At 39.8% G+C, this 19,083-nt stretch overlaps 1 protein-coding gene across 3 annotated transcripts in view; it reads right to left on the bottom strand.

Annotated features, from left to right (window-relative positions):
• Positions 1-445: 445 nt before the first annotated feature.
• jing (AE binding protein 2 jing) overlaps positions 446-19,083 on the bottom strand; it is a 133,322-nt gene continuing 114,684 nt past the window's right edge. For all 3 annotated transcript variants that reach the window (XM_028317885.1, XM_028317892.1, XM_028317899.1), the window contains exons 2-6: positions 9,089-11,813; positions 8,599-8,778; positions 6,595-6,736; positions 5,404-5,614; positions 446-1,490 (exon numbers count right to left, since the gene is read on the bottom strand). In XM_028317885.1, coding sequence (XP_028173686.1) covers positions 1,118-1,490; positions 5,404-5,614; positions 6,595-6,736; positions 8,599-8,778; positions 9,089-11,813 — 3,631 coding nt within the window. In that variant the 3' untranslated portion in view covers positions 446-1,117. The remainder of the gene's footprint in view (positions 1,491-5,403; positions 5,615-6,594; positions 6,737-8,598; positions 8,779-9,088; positions 11,814-19,083) is intronic.

The raw sequence follows: 19,083 nt of genomic DNA, 5'->3' as shown, positions 1-19,083 counted from the left end.
ATCAAAATTAGAACTCATCCAATTAAATGACGGAACGTAAATAATAATTGAATAATTAATCAATTTAAAACTGTATCATTAGATCATCGACATAAAATTAAATTACAATTCACTATAGTAAAATTGAAATAAGATAAAAAGCCTTGTCAGACTGATAAATAAATAGCATAAAACCGTTAAAATCGATTAAAAAGACCTGACGTCAATTTCGCGTCCAACGTTGACGTTTCTATGCGTTAACAATTCACGCTATCGTTCGACGGGCGTGTGTATGGGGCTCAATAGGTTTTCATCTATGGAAGTTTTATGGAAGACTGGCGTTTGTACTCTGGCGTCTTGGGTTTGTTTATGGGACGCTAACGAAGTGGGATGTCTTTGTAATAAGAATAGTAACTAAAAACATTTAAAAATTCACAAAACTCGCCTGAATCTGTTTATCAAGCAATTTGAACCTTACTGCCTTATATTAAGGTCGCAAAAAAAAACTGTTGCGCGTGCAGTTATGTTGTAAAATATTAGATAAAATTGGCAGTATAATTGATTAAAATCCACTTCGAAAGCGTACACTGTTAAAATCTAGCCGTCCTAGTTTTATAAAACACACGCCCGTCGAATTCCGTTGTCTCCTATGAAAATGTTTCGGTCTTTCAGTCGAATTACAAAGAACGGATTAAAATTATTTGCTATTGAAAAATTGTGTAAAAATGTCATTAGACTACTTTCAACCTTCGAAATATTAATAAACGTGGAAGAACTATTTGATACAATCTTTTACGATTGTATTTGTACATCTACTATTCGTATGGGCGGGTCTTCCTGTCAAATATTGTCAATCTACCGCCATAACTGTTTACGTGTAATTCGTGAAGCTTAGCGTTTATAAAAGGCACATTAAATTCTTATTCTGTTCAGATATTCCAAAGCGTCTTCCATATTTCTTATTACTTCGATAGTAGATAGCTGGTGTTTCAGACGTTATCTAACTTACTGGTGAATAGGCACTTACTGAGCGGCTACACTTAAGGTGTTACTATTATAAGTACTTAAATCAAGGCTACATTATCGCAGATTAAAAGAAAAGACGAAACAGATTCATAGCGAGCTTACAGATAGGGAATTATCGTCCGGAGGGCCAGAAGGCGTCGTAGCCGCCATACCGGCGGCCCATCTTGCGTTTCTTGGCGCCGCTGACTTCGACGCGTTCCGGCGGCGGCTTGTACAACGCGGCAAGATCCGGCGTGGAGCATTCCGATTTTTTCTGCTTTTGCTTCGCCAGTAACTTGTTGAGGAGTCGCGACGATGTGCAGTGCCTCGCCGGGAGAACTCGCGTGGTAGGGACGGCCTTTTTCGGCGGCGGCGGGCTTGGACTAACGCGATACGCCGCGCAAAACTGCTCGTAGAGTAGCACTTTGGTGTGCGCGGGTAACGTAGCTATCTCGACACGCTTGATCCGCTTCACGTCTTTCTCAGGCACCCATTCGTCTTCGATCCTGTGGACGGAGGAAAATATTAGAGGTAATTCGATAGTGTGCCACACAGATGTGGTTGCAAACACAATGGCAGTGCCGCGCTGGTTATCGCCATCTGAAAGTAATGTTACATTTCTCCCGGTCTCCGAGCACGTAGAATTTTGTCCAATGACCCCAAGCTGCCCGTCCTTATCGCTCGCGCGTAATTATATTGCTGTCGCGACTGTGCGACGGGCGCCCGCAGTGAGTGTGCGAGCGCGACAGCTACATAATTAAGCGCGAGCGATAAAGATGGGTAGCTTGGGGTCATTGGACAAAATTCTACGTGCTCGGCGACCAGACTATAGATCTTTCGTTCGGGAGTGTGTTTGCAGCCACGGGTTGCTATCCTCTCTACGACGAACGATGCGTGTCATGCGACTAGGAAGCTTTCAAATTAACTTCGCTTTTGTAAAGTGGAAAATCATAAAGGTTAGTTGTGATGATAAATGAAATAGATATACTACCTACAATGAGCTAAATCATAAGATACGGCCAACTATACATACAAAAAGGACAGGCAACCCTTGGAGATGCTAGCAGAAACTGTCAGAAAACAATTGTCAAACATTCCTCTATTTGCCCAATAGAATAGTATTTATTTATTTATACTTCAATGCCAAAAATATTAACATTAGACGAACTTAATGCCATAAGGCATTCTCATCCAGTTTACCTTTAGTACTGGGCGAACAAGAAATAGTTTCTCAATATTAGTGATAATCAGTTTGTGTGCTAGCAACTTGAGATTTATCCGATTTGTCGTTTCTGTGTGGCACCACGACGCAACATTGAGCATGCAAAGCTGAATGTTGCTTGCGGACCAGTTGCCACCTTGTTGGCCGATCAGAGTTAACTTCTCTAGGTACTTGTTTTTTTAATTAGACTTTTATTTCTCTTCTCTAAAACTGTAATTTAGCAGAAGAACTGTTTATTGTTTCTTTTGGAAGGCAGCAAATGATCCTTTTCAAATCATTAAGCGAAGCAACCATGCTGTTTGATATGGTTAGCCATGGTAAAAAAATGAATGTACCTTCAAGACTACACATCTAGTCTGAAAGAAACTATGAACAACAAAAAATGAGAAAATGTAAGTTCACAGAGAAAAACATTAGAGCATCAATAATTTTGACATATTTGTGTATGATAAACAGCTATGCGTATCATCACATATTTACATGTGAAAATAGGTCGAATATTTTACTTGAATGTATCATGAATGTGAGAAATTATAAATTAAAAATGGTGGGCGTCACTCGCTGCATGTTGAATATGAAGAAATTTAGAATTCTTACACCCGTATTCACAAACATTACTATGAGGTCTCATAGTGCGCGTGGATGCACAGGGTGACACACAAACCAATCACAGAGCTCTATTCAACGCTGAGCGTTCGATTTGCTGCTTCGCTTAAGCAAGCATCGTTTGTGATACGGGCGTAAGACAAGGAATATTCACAATTAATTTTTCTACAACTAATTGAAGTTACCAGACCCACCTGTGTTACCTGATAAGTTATAAATTACAAAGACCGACGATAAACTGACGCTGTCGAGTAAATCGTAAAAATGATTTGAGTATCATTAGGTCGATATAAGTTATAACTAAGATAATAACTATCTTAACGTATAGGTTACTTAGAAACGTAAGGTTGGGCTAGTCGTAGTCGTATGACAGAATTTTTAAGTGTGTCTTCTTTTTTGTGATAAACTGTACTGTATTAGAGTTCCATCCTATGTGCCTTGTTTCATGTAATAAATATTTGAATTTGAATTTTTATTTATAAAGGTAAATGGTCACAAAGTATAGTATCATAATAGTTGCACTATATAATTTTGTTTCTCGTGCATTGTAACTGTATAATCTGTACATTTTAAAAGTATTATCCTTAAGTGTAGTTGATGTGATAAAAACTCCAACGAAGTCGGTAACGACTAGCTAAACCTTACGTCGTTATAAATATACGCTATTCCTTCACTCATCATCATCATCATCACAATAACACGCCCCACGTAGCCCCCTAAAAGCAAATTTGACACAGTTACCACGAAACTTCACTACAAAACTCCAAGTGGGCTTACCTGGAACAAGTTTCGTGATACTGATTATAGTAATAACTTTTACTTTAAGATATTAGGTACTAATTCTTAAGTTATATTAGAACTTATGGTAATTTGTGTTAGCACTAATGCCAAGAATATAGCTCGGACTACAAGCATTTCGAAAATTCAAATACCATTTTGTGATTACCAGATTTTATCTGAGGATCAATCCAAGTTCTTGTAATCCAATCGTCATTCTCGTTGATTTTGTTAACCAATCACACACACACACACACACACACACACACACACACACATTACACGTACATCAAAGAGTTCTACGTATATCTGTTAAGCTTTTTTCTTGCATTAGATACATCTAAAATATTCAGGCAACTTAAATTTTCGAAAATTCCCTGCGCAAATAACTCAGAGCCCTACGTAGATGGCGTTACCTTTCATTAGGAAGTTTACCAATGCCTCGCTAGATGGCGTAAAAGCTGAATATATTTATACGCGGAAGCTTATGAGATTCTGTTTATGTTCAGCTTACACATTAATTAAATGGATTTTACATTATGTACATCAGCGGTAAAGAAATAACCTTAATTATAAGCGAATGTCTATCTCTAGCAGCGTCATAGACTCTCGTACTAAAAAGGGATATTTTTGCAGCAGTAGTAATAGTAACTACCAGTTACCACTTCAAAAACTAACTACTCGCATCAATGATTGTCTCAGTCATACGTGACCTTTATTTAAGCCCTGCGATTCTGTTTACTGCAGCGAGTAGTAGGTACCGGTATTTAGTTCAACTCAGTAATACTATAGCCATTAATCTTAAACTTTCTATTATTTTATTTCAGCAATACCGGTGTTACAGCCCACACATTGCGCAAATGGTTTGCCAATAGTTTCAAAATGTTGTTGCAATAAATTCACCATTTTAATTTATTACATATTACACACTAGTAGTGTTGGACGCAGTCATCAAATTTTGTGAAAAATGTTAATTCATTCGGCAAGAGTTTTGTCCCATAAAGAGCTCTTTCCATATCGTCTCCTAGACAAACATATTATAGTATCAGAAAACCTTTTGCGCGCGGATAATAATATCTCACTAATATCTTAACTAGAAATATGACGGTCTCCAAAGTCATTATTTAGGCACGGAAAATATTCCATACCTAAGCAATATTTTCCGTCACATATCCCAATATTTCCACCCAGCGGGAACATTTCCATATTCCCGGTAACCATGCCCAATATGCCCTGTAACCTATGGTTAACCCACGCGTTCCTTCCACATACTTCTTGCACGTCATACGTCACCTCCATATTCCAACACAATGCCCAATATTCCCTGTAACCTACGGTTCCACGAATCACCTTTCCCAAGTCATCATCCCTACGTTATAAAAAGACTAGCTTTCCGCCCGCGGCTTCGCCCGCGTGGAATTTTGTCTGTTACAGAATAACATTATCGTGCGCGTCCCTGTTTCATAAACCGGGATAAAAACTATCCTATGTCCTTTCCCGGACTCAAACTATCTCTATGCCAAATTTTATTAAAATCGCTTCAGTGGTTTAGGCGTGAAAGCGTGACAGACAGACAGACAGACAGACAGAGTTACTTTCGCATTTATATTATAGTATAGATGTATACTCCTTTTGAGTTGCATCTAAGTTACTGCCATAGCGTCCGTTGAGAGACCACACATGATGCGACCAGTTTGAAACTTTCAGTTTCAGTTTCATTCATCAGCATCATCAGAAAGTTGCAGTTTCGTTTCACCGTCTGTTCTGGGCCTCCATGGTCATCGTCCCTACGTTATAAAACGATGTATACTCACACATGCGGCGGGTAGTACGTGAGCAGCGCCTCGTGCGCGTGCGCTTGTGCATTGTACCGCGTGGCTTGTAGCGCGGCGTGTAGCGTCAGCGTGTGTCGGCCGGGCGGCTCGCGGAGCGGACAGCCGCCGCCCAGCCGCCAGCGGGTGACGCGCCCCAGCCGCCACGCCAGACCCTCCATCATGCTAGCGTCGAAGAAGTCGAACATGCGCGCTGGAAATGATAATAGAGTTGGTTAAACAACAGATCAGAGAAGAGTAAAGGAATACGAGGCAGAGATACAAAAAAGTCAACTTAAATGCAACAACATTCTGCCCCCTACTGATGTTATACGCGGGCGAAGTTGCAGGAAGGCCTAGTGTAATTGAGTCACACATAATCTAATAATAATTATGTATATATAATATATGTATGTGTATGTATATGTATATGTATACATAATCTAATAGTAAGTATAAGTATGCGTCGGCTGTCTGTGCGCTGAGGCTATGCGCCTTCATTTTCTCTGCAAATGGACTCCGCAGAATACCAGTCGCCGTGACGAGCTCTGCGCCGTCACTGCCTTTACTGAGCGGAGCCCAATTTGGTACCAAAATTATAATTATTTTTTTTAAATTTTATATAATTTTTGTTTTGTATTAGAATAAGTTAAATATTGTGTAGGTTTTTAAGAAGTGCATGTAATTTGGTGCCAAATAAACATTTCTTTCTTTCTTTCAAATGACAGTGAGCTGGTCTTAGAGTCTATTTCGATGCTGGATCGCTGAACTACGCCCCAAAAACAAATGATGCGATCAAACAGTGATAATATGTAATAGGATAACATAACAGCTAACTATGTGACAATGAGATAATCTCAAAAGACTGATGCTGGATGGCTGAAGCTAAACTCGTTGTCAAAAAAATAAATGAGTAAATGGGATCAGGCCGCTACCAATCGATCAACGTGGAAAGCATTGGGGGAGGCCTATGTTCAGCAGTGGACGTCCTATGGCTGAAATTATGATGATGAAATGGGATCAATGACTTCAAGAGTTGCAAGTTAAAGCATTGTGATAGAATGGGTGTCTATCTCAGTTAATGAAACCAAAAATATTGATGGAGGTTTGAACTCGATGATATGAATCAAAAGCATGCTGAACTGAGTGAAAATTAACTCGCACTATAGGTAAATCGATAGTTATCAAACTCACCCGACCAAGGTTGCCTTCTATACCGCAGTTTCTTGCCATTCCTTCGTATTAACTTGGAAGCACTATCAACCGCTTTCTTGCTGCCGTTCGTCCCTGGAGACACCTCGTTGAAGTGGTTGTTTACGTGCCTTTCCAACAATATCTGTAAAGTAATACCATCAAGTTAGATTTAGGATGAGAATCAAGAATATTAAATGGGTAACAGTTATCCTTGAAGATTTCGAAGAGCCTACCCAGAAGATGTCGACTGTGTTTGATTCAAAACACATCATCATCATTCACAAAATCATACACAGATTCTATTCGAAGAAGAAGAAGAAGTAACAAATCTCTGGAAGAAAGCATACTAACTTAATCTAGCTAGTCCTAGCACAATACTTGTATCATCCTTTATTTCATCAGCTCGTCTCGATGTGAATAAAAAAATTAAATATGTCGAACAATAAATTTATCAAATTTCGAAGGTCAAATAAATTTATTGGGAGACAAAAATGATAAGACACGGAGTAGATCAGGCACAGGGACTTTGACGCGCAGTCTCGAACCTTTAGGAAAGAAAACATAACACACATTTTAACATACATTTTTGAGCGATATTGCTCTAAAAATCAACGCCAAATGTGGTCACATCACTTTTGCTACATAATTTTAATGACGAAGACGCTAAACGATATGAAAAATGCAAAATTGACTTTATGGAAGACTCTTAATTAAAATTTAAGTAATGGCTTAAAGCCTGACGATACTAAATGACGACACTGAATTAAGAAGATTTTTTATTAAATGACTATAGTGATGTGCCACGTGATCATCCAGCGATTGAATCACGGCACGTATTAACAAAACTGACGAAAGACGACTAGGAGACAATGAAAAAGTTTGACGACAATATTTATATCTCCACAAACAGAATCTACTTCAACCACGTGATTATAATCCAATCACTAGAAGATTGGCCGTGATTTGAAGAGATCACCCAAAAATACACACACGATACAATATTAACACACAAGTTTACTACGATGAAACTAACTTAATCTGAACAACGAAAAGAAAACTATTAACCTACACACCTCTTTATATAAAGATATACATGAAAACTCCCGTCCCGAAAACCAATTTAATGTCACAAACAGATTAATAACGTATGTATTTATTTAATAAAAAAAAAAAGAAAGAACAACCCAATTTTACTGCCCCAATTTTTAACTAAATAAACAGTAAGGAAAAAAATAAAAAATGGTACTTATATTAATACACGATACAAAGAAATAATTTAATTTTGAAGACGACATGTACTGCACCAGAAAACTAAACGACCAATCAAAATCCTTAATTACAAGAGGTACCTACTCTATGTATTAAAAGAATGAAGAAAATTCTAGAGAATCTACTAAAAATCAGACTTTTACAAGTTGTGAGACAACTTTGTTTTTAGAATAAGTACCTTAATTTTAGATACTATTCAAGACTGGGTGCATTGAGAAAACTGGTATGTAACCATAGGTTACATTGTGAATAATTATTATATGAGGTATTGACGACATAAGATTGGACCTATTTTCAAAGGACTTTGAAATGAATATAACATTAGTAAGACATATAACAATGATTAGTAACTAACTATGGGCCAAAGAAAATGGCGGACTGTACTTCTGGAAACGGACAGTTTTAGAAACATAGAACACGCAAAAATACATCAACTGCTTAGAATTGTATGAACAGTCCGTTACCTGCTTTAGACCCGAATCATAAATACCCAAATCCTGTCTGCTTGCTTTCACTTTTTTATTTTTTTAATTATCGTCGGCTAAAGTATTTGATTTTTTATCTTAATATTCATAACTCCGCATAAATTGTATTGAAACTTTTATAATCCACTCACTGTTCCCGCACTTAATATCATCTAAGTTTTGCGCGAACTTAACCCTAGCCGACGATTGACGTAGTTTTAATTTTTAGGGTCCGCCATCTGTACGCAGAGATCGAGGAGAAAGAATGTACCTGTGTGGAGAACCTTCTGTCGCAGCCGTCGACGATGCATTTGAAGGGTTTGTTCCCTCCGTGAGAAAGGGCGTGCCTTTGCAACCAGAGCCGCGAACAAGAGGGCTTCCCTCGGACCTTGCACTTCTGCCATAGGCACACGTAGTTTTCCTTTCCCGCTTGGCTCTCCACATGGACTGACTGGAATGGGTGAAAAGAGAAAGATCAGTTAATGTTTTAAAAGCTTAATAATATATTATTATTAATTCAAAGCATTTTCGTAAGGAACATAAGAATAAACAACGTGTAAGTTATTAAAGGATTTGAAAATGTTGAGGGTACGGAAATGAATCTTTTTGTTTGTAGGCTAATTTCTTTTCAGAATTATATGGGTGCTTGTTAGCACAATTTGTAAACAAAGGACTGTATTGTAGTAGACTAATGTAGACCACAAAATGTGTTATTAATGGTGGGTTTCTGCTAATCAGAAAAACACAATTCAAATGCTCACCTGTAAGTGCTCCAAGAGATCTGTGTCGCTCTCGAATTCACTTTTGCAGTTTTCCCACATGCATAATGTAACTGTTGATGTTGTATCAGTACTTGACGTCCTTTGATTACTACCGGATTTCGCTGGATTCCTTGGTGGAAACCTCAACGTTTTCGGCTGCTTCAGAATTGGACTCTTCTGGCTACTCTGCACTTCCACTGAACACAAACTTATACTTAACGATAACGATGAGTCTTCATCACATTCCTTACTGGTTTGCGAGTCGCTCGGGGAGTCGATGGACTTGTCAGTACCGATCCCCGACTCTGATGACTCCGTAGTGGTGCTACAGTAAGTTTCTTCTATCACAGTACTTTGAACGTTAGACGAAACGTCTTTCAACACAGTTATCTGAGTGAAAATAGTCTCTTCTCTTCTTGCTACTTCTTTAATCTTCCTTAAGTCTTCAGTACATTCAACGTCTATGATCGTGGAGGACTCTATCAGAGTTTCTCGCACTTTCTCTACATGAAATTCGTCTAATCTCTCCGAGTAAACTTGTGCAAAAGGCCTCGAATTTAGTTTATTAGAATCTAGCGGAACAATGTTATTGTTAACAGTTTTTGAAAGCCACGGTATATCATACTTTGAACTTGTTACCTCACACACTTCTTCTTTTACCGTACTACTAGGCGGGTCTGTGCCCTGAATTGGATTGTCGGGCGGCTTGACCGGCGCTATTGGTATACTACTTGTATGTAAGGCTTCCGTAGTAAAGTTCGCTACTAGAGGTGGCGGGTGATGGACTATTGGATTGGAACACGTTATTTGTGATGATGATAAGGCAGTATTCGTGTAGCTCCATGTCTCTTTCACATTCATATTTGGCACAGATGTCACTATGTACCCAGGTTGAGGCATTAGAACAGGATGGCTTAGGTTAACGGTATAATTCGGTTTGGACTGCATATGGGTAATTCCCACGGGTTGTATTCCAGGAACGTTTTTATTTATTACAGGAATAGGTTGACTTGTAACAGGGGCCGTCTTGTTGACATTAGGGTACGTAGACGTCATTGTGTTAGCTAACTTTAAAAGCGTACCGTTTATGAGAATTTGTGCCGTTTGTTGATTCTGTAAATGGTCTTGCCTGGGTGTTGTTAGCTGCGGTGTTTGAGGAAGAACAAAATTAGGCATTTTAGCCATTAGATTTGGTATTTGCAGAACGGTTCCATTGATATTCTGCATGAGTGGAAACACAAATTGGCCGTTCAACTTTGTCGGGCTTGACACATTGACATTTGGCCTATTAAAAGCGGTCATATTACTTGGTTGCGTTAACGTTTGTGCCGGTATTCCATTCTGTGGTATCCTTAACGTGGCTAACATAACATTTTGGGGGACCGCTACAAATGAAGGTAAATTATTTGAATTCACTGCTCCATTACAAGGCTGGGGAATATTTATTTGGTGACAGTTCTGTAAATTGTTCACAGGTACATTTATACTACCGAGATTCCCATTAATCGTCATTGGAACTTGACGAACACCATTTGGGATATTCATCTTTGGTGCTGTGTTTGCTTCACCTGGTAAATTTTGCATGGATGAATTTTGAGTAGAATTAACACAATTTTTTTGCTGAAGCTGTACTTGTTTCAGGTTATTAACCTTAGACCAAGTAAGGTTTTTGCTGTTAGCTATGCAAGCTGAAGATTTTCGATTTGTTCTTTTAGCTTGAGGAGTGGTCTTCTTTGGAACTTCTTTCTTCGTTATGGTGATTTCAGAACTTAAACCTAAGTTATTTGATCCAATGGTGACCCCATTCATCCTACTATCTAACTTAGTAGTGGAACTAACAACACCGTTTACTCTCGTTGAGTCAGGTTTTGAAATCAATGATTTCTTCGGCATATGACTGGCAGATGTAGCTGGTGCTATTCTTACTCCATTTAATTCGTTTGACATTGGTATAGGTACTTTTCTTTTAGCTGCTCCTATGGTATTTGTGGTATTATACTTTGCGCAATTGGCGGATGGGTCTGGTGTTGCTTTATTATCGAGGTTCTGCTTTTTACCGTCGACCAACCCGTTTAGAAGCCCATTTGAAAGTTTCTCTTTGGTCGTTTGGAACGATTCGGTCGCATGCCTAACTTCAACAAAACCATTCATGCTGGTATGATGATTTTTTTCTCTACCCTCCTTAGACCTACTGAAATCAAGCTGACTGCTAATATTCGTATTAGGCGTCACTTTACTGAGATCTGTCGGTTTGGTGGAATCAACAACTCCGTTGACGGTAGAGTTGGGTTTCTTCATGGTTTCTGCTTGTTTCCCAACATCCATCAGGACCTTAGGACTGAGCGTCTGTGACAGATACGAGATGTATTTCTCTAAGTCGTCCGTGACGCCGTTTTTGGGTAGGCACTTTCTTTTGGTGTCTTCGTTATTGGTCGCGTTGGAGTCGCGCTTTAGGCCGTTTTGAGGCTTCATTTTGTGGCTGAAGTATTCTGTGATGCGTCGTCGTATGGGAGGCTGGGGGCGTCGCACGGGCGCGGGTTGGGCCGCGAGGCGTCGCGGGCCCGGCGGCGCCGGCTCGCTCGCCCACGGCGGCATACGCGCGCCCGCCCCCGCGCTCTCCTCCGGCGCGCTGCACGACGACTCGGGGCTGCGCGGCGAACCCGGCTCGGTGATGTCACTGCTGCTGCACCCGCCGCTTTCCGTCGGACTATGCACCGCTACGCCACTGAAACAATAATAATATTCAATTAGAAACGTCAAGGTCACCCAAAGGGCGATGGAGCGGGCTATGCTCGGAGTTTCCCTGCGTGATCGAATCAGAAATGAGGAGATCCGCAGGAGAACCAAAGTAACCGACATAGCTCGCAGAATTGCTAATATCAAGTGGCAGTGGGCGGGGCACATAGCTCGTAGAGACGATGGCCGTTGGGGCAGGAAAGTTCTCTGAGACTGGAAGACGTAGCGTGGGCAGGCCTCCTACTAGGTGTACCGACGATCTGGTAAAGGTCGCGGGAAGAGCCTGGATGCGGGCAGCGCAGGACCGTTCATTGTGGAAAACCTTGGGGGAGGCCTTTGTCCAGCAGTGGACGTCATTTGGCTGAAACGAACGAACGAACGAAGAAACGTCACACCGCACGTTGCCATAAACGTTCTATTTTTATAGCCTGACCAATCCAGTCCATAATAGTGTCACCGATTGCGCTTAATGACAATCAGCTGTTGAATGGTTACGATCGATCGTATGCGAGGATAGACGAGTCGCGAGAACGGGACGGCATGCGCGATGTTTGTCGGCGGAGTGTTGTGAGCGCAAGGTGCATTGCCCTGCCCGTCCAGTGCAGTGACGCAACGAGACGCGCCGCTGCACTGACCGACCGAAACCCACGCACACACTCAAATTATTATTTTCGGCTGTGTGACAGTCGCTGCACGTAGCTAACACTACACTCAGTGTGTGACAAATGAACAAATAATTGTACTTCTTTAACGTTCGGTATCCACTCTCATACTTGGATAGATTATCAATCATGCATTCACTTATGTGATGTTATTTTAAGTTCACGAACGAACTCCCACATATCAGTCTAAGATTATTTATTCTAGAAGCATTCTCCGCGTAACTCGTTTTACAATCTTTTGTTAGGTGAGAGATCTACAGGTAAATGTCGAATAACACAATTTTGACACGTAGCCAGATGTTTCTTACGAGCGATTATGAACTTTGTGGCTGAGTTAGCGGGTGTTATTTTTGTAAATATCTTTCGGCAGAGGGGTGGCGAGCGGGATGGGACATGTGGGTGGCTGGGGTAGGGTGGCGTCTCAGCGTCAAGGGTGCACTCGCTCTTTGTGGAGCCGCAGCGTATAGTCATAACTAGGGTTGTACTCCCCTCCCTTTTCGCACTTCACTAGGAGCTTTGTCTCTAATTGACCCAATTTTTAGAGAAATTTTTAGATCAAACATTTTAAGACGATTCAGGTATCTTTGGGGGGATCTTAATTTAACGTCGAAGATCATTAAGCTGGGATTAAGAGTGGGAAAAAGTTGTCGACAGTAGAATTCACTGTAAATTGTTCGTTAATTGGAAGTTCATCGGGTTTCAATTAGCAGAGTCGTGGTATCGTTAGCACAATGAGGCGGAAGCATCACGGTTCACGGGTGAGGTGACACGCAATCTCGGTGGTTTAAGCGATCGGTCGAGTTGCTTATGTTTTTTGCGAATGTCGAAAGCAAAAGTGGGCGCGTCGGCACCGCGTATGTAGGTGAGGCAAAGCTGCAAGGTCGCGCCCGCGCCGATTTCGGTCGACGACCCGCTCTCGGCGTTACATTGTAATCGTTCGAATATCGAGTGGGTGGTCTATTCCGACCGTTTGTTTTGACGCTCTGCCCAATTTCGTGGAATTCTTTGATGTATTCTATACGGTAACACGACGTAATGTCTACTTTCAATTGAAGTTACGATTGCGTGATAGCGTTATTAGTACTACTTGCACTATAACGACTGCGGCTACATAAATAATAATACATTATGCAGGTAGGATGCTTGATGAGAAAATAATGATTCTTGAGAAGCCAGCGACCAATACACTGGTACCCAGCACATGATCAAAGACAAAGGGAACCGACTCTACTACCTGGCTCTCTATGACCGAAGACATTTTGAACAGCAGCAAGAAGGTATACAAGAACCAGTGATGCGGCATTAATATTAGACTCCATCGTTAGTTGTGTACAATTGTAGAAATTGCGTTAATAATAAGTTGTTGCAGGAACACAATTTTACTTTTTGATCCAAGAGAATCGATTCCAAATTTCTAACTACCCTATTATTGGCAGATGAAGATTAGGTAGGTACCTACCTACTGTAATCAATAACATTTTCATGTTGCAAGAGACCTACCAAATCTGAATTGGCAACATCGGTATTCGGATGGATTCTGGATGACGATGGACTCTATTCCACTGTCATAATCCGTCATCACAAGTCCTAATCGGCAAGCCCTAATGACAGCCCAATCCGCTTCCATTCCGGCTCATAATTGTCGACGGTATCTCGGCACATAATGCGCGACAATTGAGCGTGACCCGATAGCATCGTCGCCGGCGCAAGCTAGCGTGTCGCCCTCGGACTAGCTTCGTATGAATAGGCAATGGGCTTTGCCAGAACTGAGAATATTGCGAAAAATATTTTGAACTCAAATAGTCCTTAGGGGTCATCCATAAAGTACGTCACACGTAAAGAGGGGGGGAGGGGGTCGACAAAGTATGACATGGTGTGACAAGGGGTGGGAGGGGTCCTAAGTTTCATGACATCACATTTCTAGAGGTACTTACTAATCGCGTAATTTGAAATATAAATTAAACTAAAAAATACTCCCACCACTTAAGCACAACTCCGTCGAAGTCGAAAACCTAGGAGAGTTTTAATGGGCAACCAATGAAGCCATTAAATCAATAAAATCTTTTGTAGGAATTATTTGAGATTTAAAATCTAATTCTACTGGCCTATAATGCCGCCAAATGCACCGTACCTCGCGCTTGATTTTATTGTTTCTATTTGTTGCTATTTTTTGTTAATTTAATAATTTTTCGATGTGAAATTGCAAAACATGTGACGTCACACTAGTTAGGGGGGGTCTCAGAAATGTGACCACCTGTGACAAGGACGGGGGAGGGGTCAAAAAATCATGAAATTCGTGTGACGTACTTTATGGATGGCCCCTTACGCCAAAAAGAAACCGCTATAAGAAAGGTATGGGTCGCCCTCGCACTAGTCTCGTATGAATAGGCAATAAGCTTTGCCAGAACTGGGAATATTGCGAAAAAATATTTTGAACTCAAATAGTCCTTTTACGCCAAAAAGAAACCGCAATAAGAAAGGTACCTACTACCTTTTTCTTTCTCAATTTCAAAAGATAATAAACTCATTTTTTCCTGTAGTTCGTTTCAGTTAAATGACTTCATCCTGACGGACAAAGGCCTCCTCAAGGATTTCCTAGTCCCATCTTTTACTGTAGTTCGTTTCAGCCAAATGACTTCCATTGCTGAACAAAGGCCAAGGATTTCCACAACGGTCGGTCCTGCGCTATCCGCATCCAGGTCCAGGCGACCTTCACCAAATCGTCGGTTCACCTAGGAGGCTGGCACAAACTACGTCTTCCGTTTCTTCTTTCACCGTAGAGTCTATTCAATAATATTTGGTAATTTGCCTATGTTCGTGGCATAAATGATACATGCAAGTCTTGAAAAATCAGACAATCATTTCATTAAGTTTTCATTATAATGGCTACATGTTAGATAATGCGATGTGTCCGCTGATGACCACAACTTCATTACGTCGCTACATGAAATTGTACGTGTGGCACAGCGTTGCCAGACGTCCCGATTTTGGCGGGACGTCCCGATTTTTAAATCAAATTTAAATGTCCCGCGCGGGACAGGCTCTGTCCCGCTTTTTGGAAAGAGACACTCACTTCACCAGACTATTGTTTGAAACGCCATATTATTCTAAAGAATATTTTTTTTTTAATTTTTTTCTTTTTTTATTCTAAAGACGAATTAAACGATAGAGTAAATCTGATTTAAAATATTATTTTTTTGATAAAATACATTTTCTATGGCTACTTTTGCTATCTATTGTCACGTAAACGTAATTTTAAGTCAAATAAAAAGATAAATATTTGAAAACCTTTTACTATGTCCCGCTTCTGACGGAAGAATCCCGCTATTTTCACTCAAAAAGTACCAAAGTCCCGACTTGGCGAAAAAAAAAACTGGCAACGCTGGTGTGGCACCATAAAATAACGGCGCTCATGATGTTCCAACCAACTCCAAGCCAAATAGCTCGTAAAAGCATAGAACAATAAATTGCCTCATCACGCCATGTTCTTGTAGGATTTCCAATCAAGTACAATTAAGGCCGATGTCTATACGACTATTGTTCTTTATTCTATAGTGTCTCTAACCTTAGGACGACATAGAGTCGAATGACATATTAAAAGCTCTTGAAGATACATAATACCTACCTAAAGATGTAAAGCAATTTATTACACAGGTTCGACTTGGATACCTATTAAATCAAATCGAGAAAGCGAATAACAATATTTAATATATTTTTTCCTTTAGAAACGTTCACAAATTAATCAACATTACCATCTCAATCTCACGTCTAAGGTTTCCTTTTAATAACTCAATTAGGTAGATTACATTAATCTAATATCAATTCATGTTATTTAAATTATTACAACAGTCATCATAACATTTCTAATTTATTGAATTCAAATACTTACACATGCTTCAAAGGGGGAGAGACTTTTCTGTCTTAAAATTCTGAGTAAAAAGAGATATTTACTGAGTAAGCGTGTTTTATCTTATTAACCCATTGTCGATCTTTCTATCAGATGAGATGGTTCCAGTTTTTGGCTTTAATCAGTCTCATCTCATGAAATTATAATTTTCTTTCATGTATTAATTACATAAAACATAGCAGCGATAATGTCCTAAAACTTACAGGACATCATAGTGGCTTCAATTTTACGTAGACGTAATCTACGTATATCTACGTCAATATAATTATATTACCAGGCTACCAACAACATTACTACGCGCACGTGTCAGCGTTACGCTTACGTTACGTTATATCGTAACGTTATCAAACGCAAAAATAGTACTACAATACGAATACGCAGAAGCGGCAATCACACAGCCCTGCGATAAGGCGGCGCGTCAGAACCCACTAATTGTTCTAGGAAATTACTATGCGATAGTACGCGCGGTTGCGAGTCGGATGTTTTTTTCATTTGTCATTAACGAACTTCATTTGTCTACAGGGTTCGTTTTGTTTGTTGTAACGCGACGTGATGCCGTAAACTAATTGTAAAATTAACGTCCGATTATGTCACAAAAATTTGTGAAAATATTTTAGTTACAGCTATAAATTTTCTTAATACGGAGGTAAATGGACATGGACGTAAATTATCGTAACATATTCTATGATGAAAAGCTATTTGAATGAATGAAACTATTCAGCACATTAATCAGTGTTTAGTTAACTGTCCTTCCTTAAGCAGTATACTTTAATTGAGTAAATTATGTAGTAAGTGTATATCAAAACTTATAGTTCAGCAGTGACAAGTTGATTTACGCCGCGATCGTTCTAAAAGTAAATCTTATCGAGAAGTTTATCGCTAACTGAAATTGGTAAACTTGGCGCAATTGAAAACTTCGAAGTAAACACGATAACTCGAACTAGTTATAGTGCACTAGCTTTCCGCCTGCGGCTTCGCCCGCGTGGAATTTTGTCTGTCACAGAAAAACTTTATCGCGCGCGTCCCTGTTTCAAAAACCGTGATAAAAACTATCCTATGTTCTTTCCCGGGACTCAAACTATCTCTATGCCAAATTTCATCAAAATCGGTTGCGAGGTTTAAGCGGGAAAGCGTAACAGACAGACAGACAGACAGACAGACAGAGTTACTTTCGCATTTATAATATTAGTTGGGATGCATTACGAAACGAATGGTTGCTGGTGCTAGCAGCGATTTACGTTAAATTGAACTAGGAGCTAGTTTATGTGCTGGCTATAATAATTCCCTCGTAAAAATTAATCTGGATAATTCGTGTGCTAATTTAGGTGTGCTTTAACGACAATTATGTATTTAGCGTTAAGTTAATGTAAGTTCTCGAATAAATGACAGTAGGGATAATATAAGGCCCAATATAAGGCAGGTTATTATTACGAACCACGGTGGCCCACATCAAATGCAAATTACTTTTTTACTATAACTAGGGGAGAGAGATAATAAGAGCTATGGAAATAATAGATGTAGTATTAGTATATTTTAGCTTTTTACAACATTATTTTAGACCTCATACTTGATAAATTAGGGTCGATAATCATCAAATAACATGCGACATTTATCCCAGTGTAGAGTCATTCATGAACATTTTAGACGTCAATTTCAGACTATTCTTTTCTTCATAACGCCCTTAGAACGTCTTTCCTGCCGTTTTCTACACGCATAACCAGGATTTTCTATATTCCTAGTAATACTAGCTATACAAGAGCCCCTATCTTATGGATAACGATTTGTCATCATTATTATTTCAGCCATAGGACGTCCACTGCTGAACATAGGTCTTCTCATTCATTGCTATAATGAACGGTTGGTAGCAGCCTGCATCTAGCGTCTTCCTTCTACCTTTTATGAGGATAACGATTCCTGTTGTCAAATAACAGACCTCTAGCCATATGTGTCCTGTCCTGCTACAAGTACACCGGGTGATTACATGCAGGACACCCACCGCGCAAATTGCCGCGCGGAATGAAAATGGCGCAACGCGTCAAACGCGGCCTTTGACAATTTTCGCCGAACACGCGCCGGGGACGCATAAATATGTGGATTGCTATAATTAAATGCGGATTAGGCTCTTATGGACATGGTTTAATTTAAATGATTAAGAGATACACGAACAACATGGTCAAAGACAAAAATGTATTTTTAGACAAAACAGGGATAGGGCTTTTCCTTATAACTTCGCCATGTAACAAATATTGAGGACAGTCCACCATATTCAAAAGACGGTTTGGTTTATACGTGAAACCAGAAGATCCAGTTATTTATACAATAGCACCAAACCAAGGATAAACGTCACGCCTCAAAGATACAAAACGTATGACAGTGATTTCCTTTTCTTTGTACAAAGCGAATTTGAGTCCAGGAAGCGAAGTCGGTTTACGACAAAAATATACATCATAATGTAGATATTATAATAACAAGCAAAGGGTGTGTAATAATCATTAATTCTCCAAGCTTGATCGAATACACTAATGTGGGAAACGCATAATATGAAATGCATTGAAATGTTGAACATCAAAGAGATCAGAAATACACAATAGAGCGTTGCTTCGTGTGTTAATATTAATAACATCAAAAGCATCAAAACAGTCCCCACTGCACAATGCGCGCGACGTAATAGGTGGGCGGACAAAAGCGCA

Source organism: Ostrinia furnacalis, unplaced genomic scaffold (genome assembly GCF_004193835.3).
Source record: "Ostrinia furnacalis isolate ACB-3 unplaced genomic scaffold, ASM419383v2 OfSCF0389, whole genome shotgun sequence".
Taxonomy (NCBI): domain Eukaryota; kingdom Metazoa; phylum Arthropoda; class Insecta; order Lepidoptera; family Crambidae; genus Ostrinia; species Ostrinia furnacalis.
This window is presented reverse-complemented; position numbering and strand designations above follow the sequence as displayed.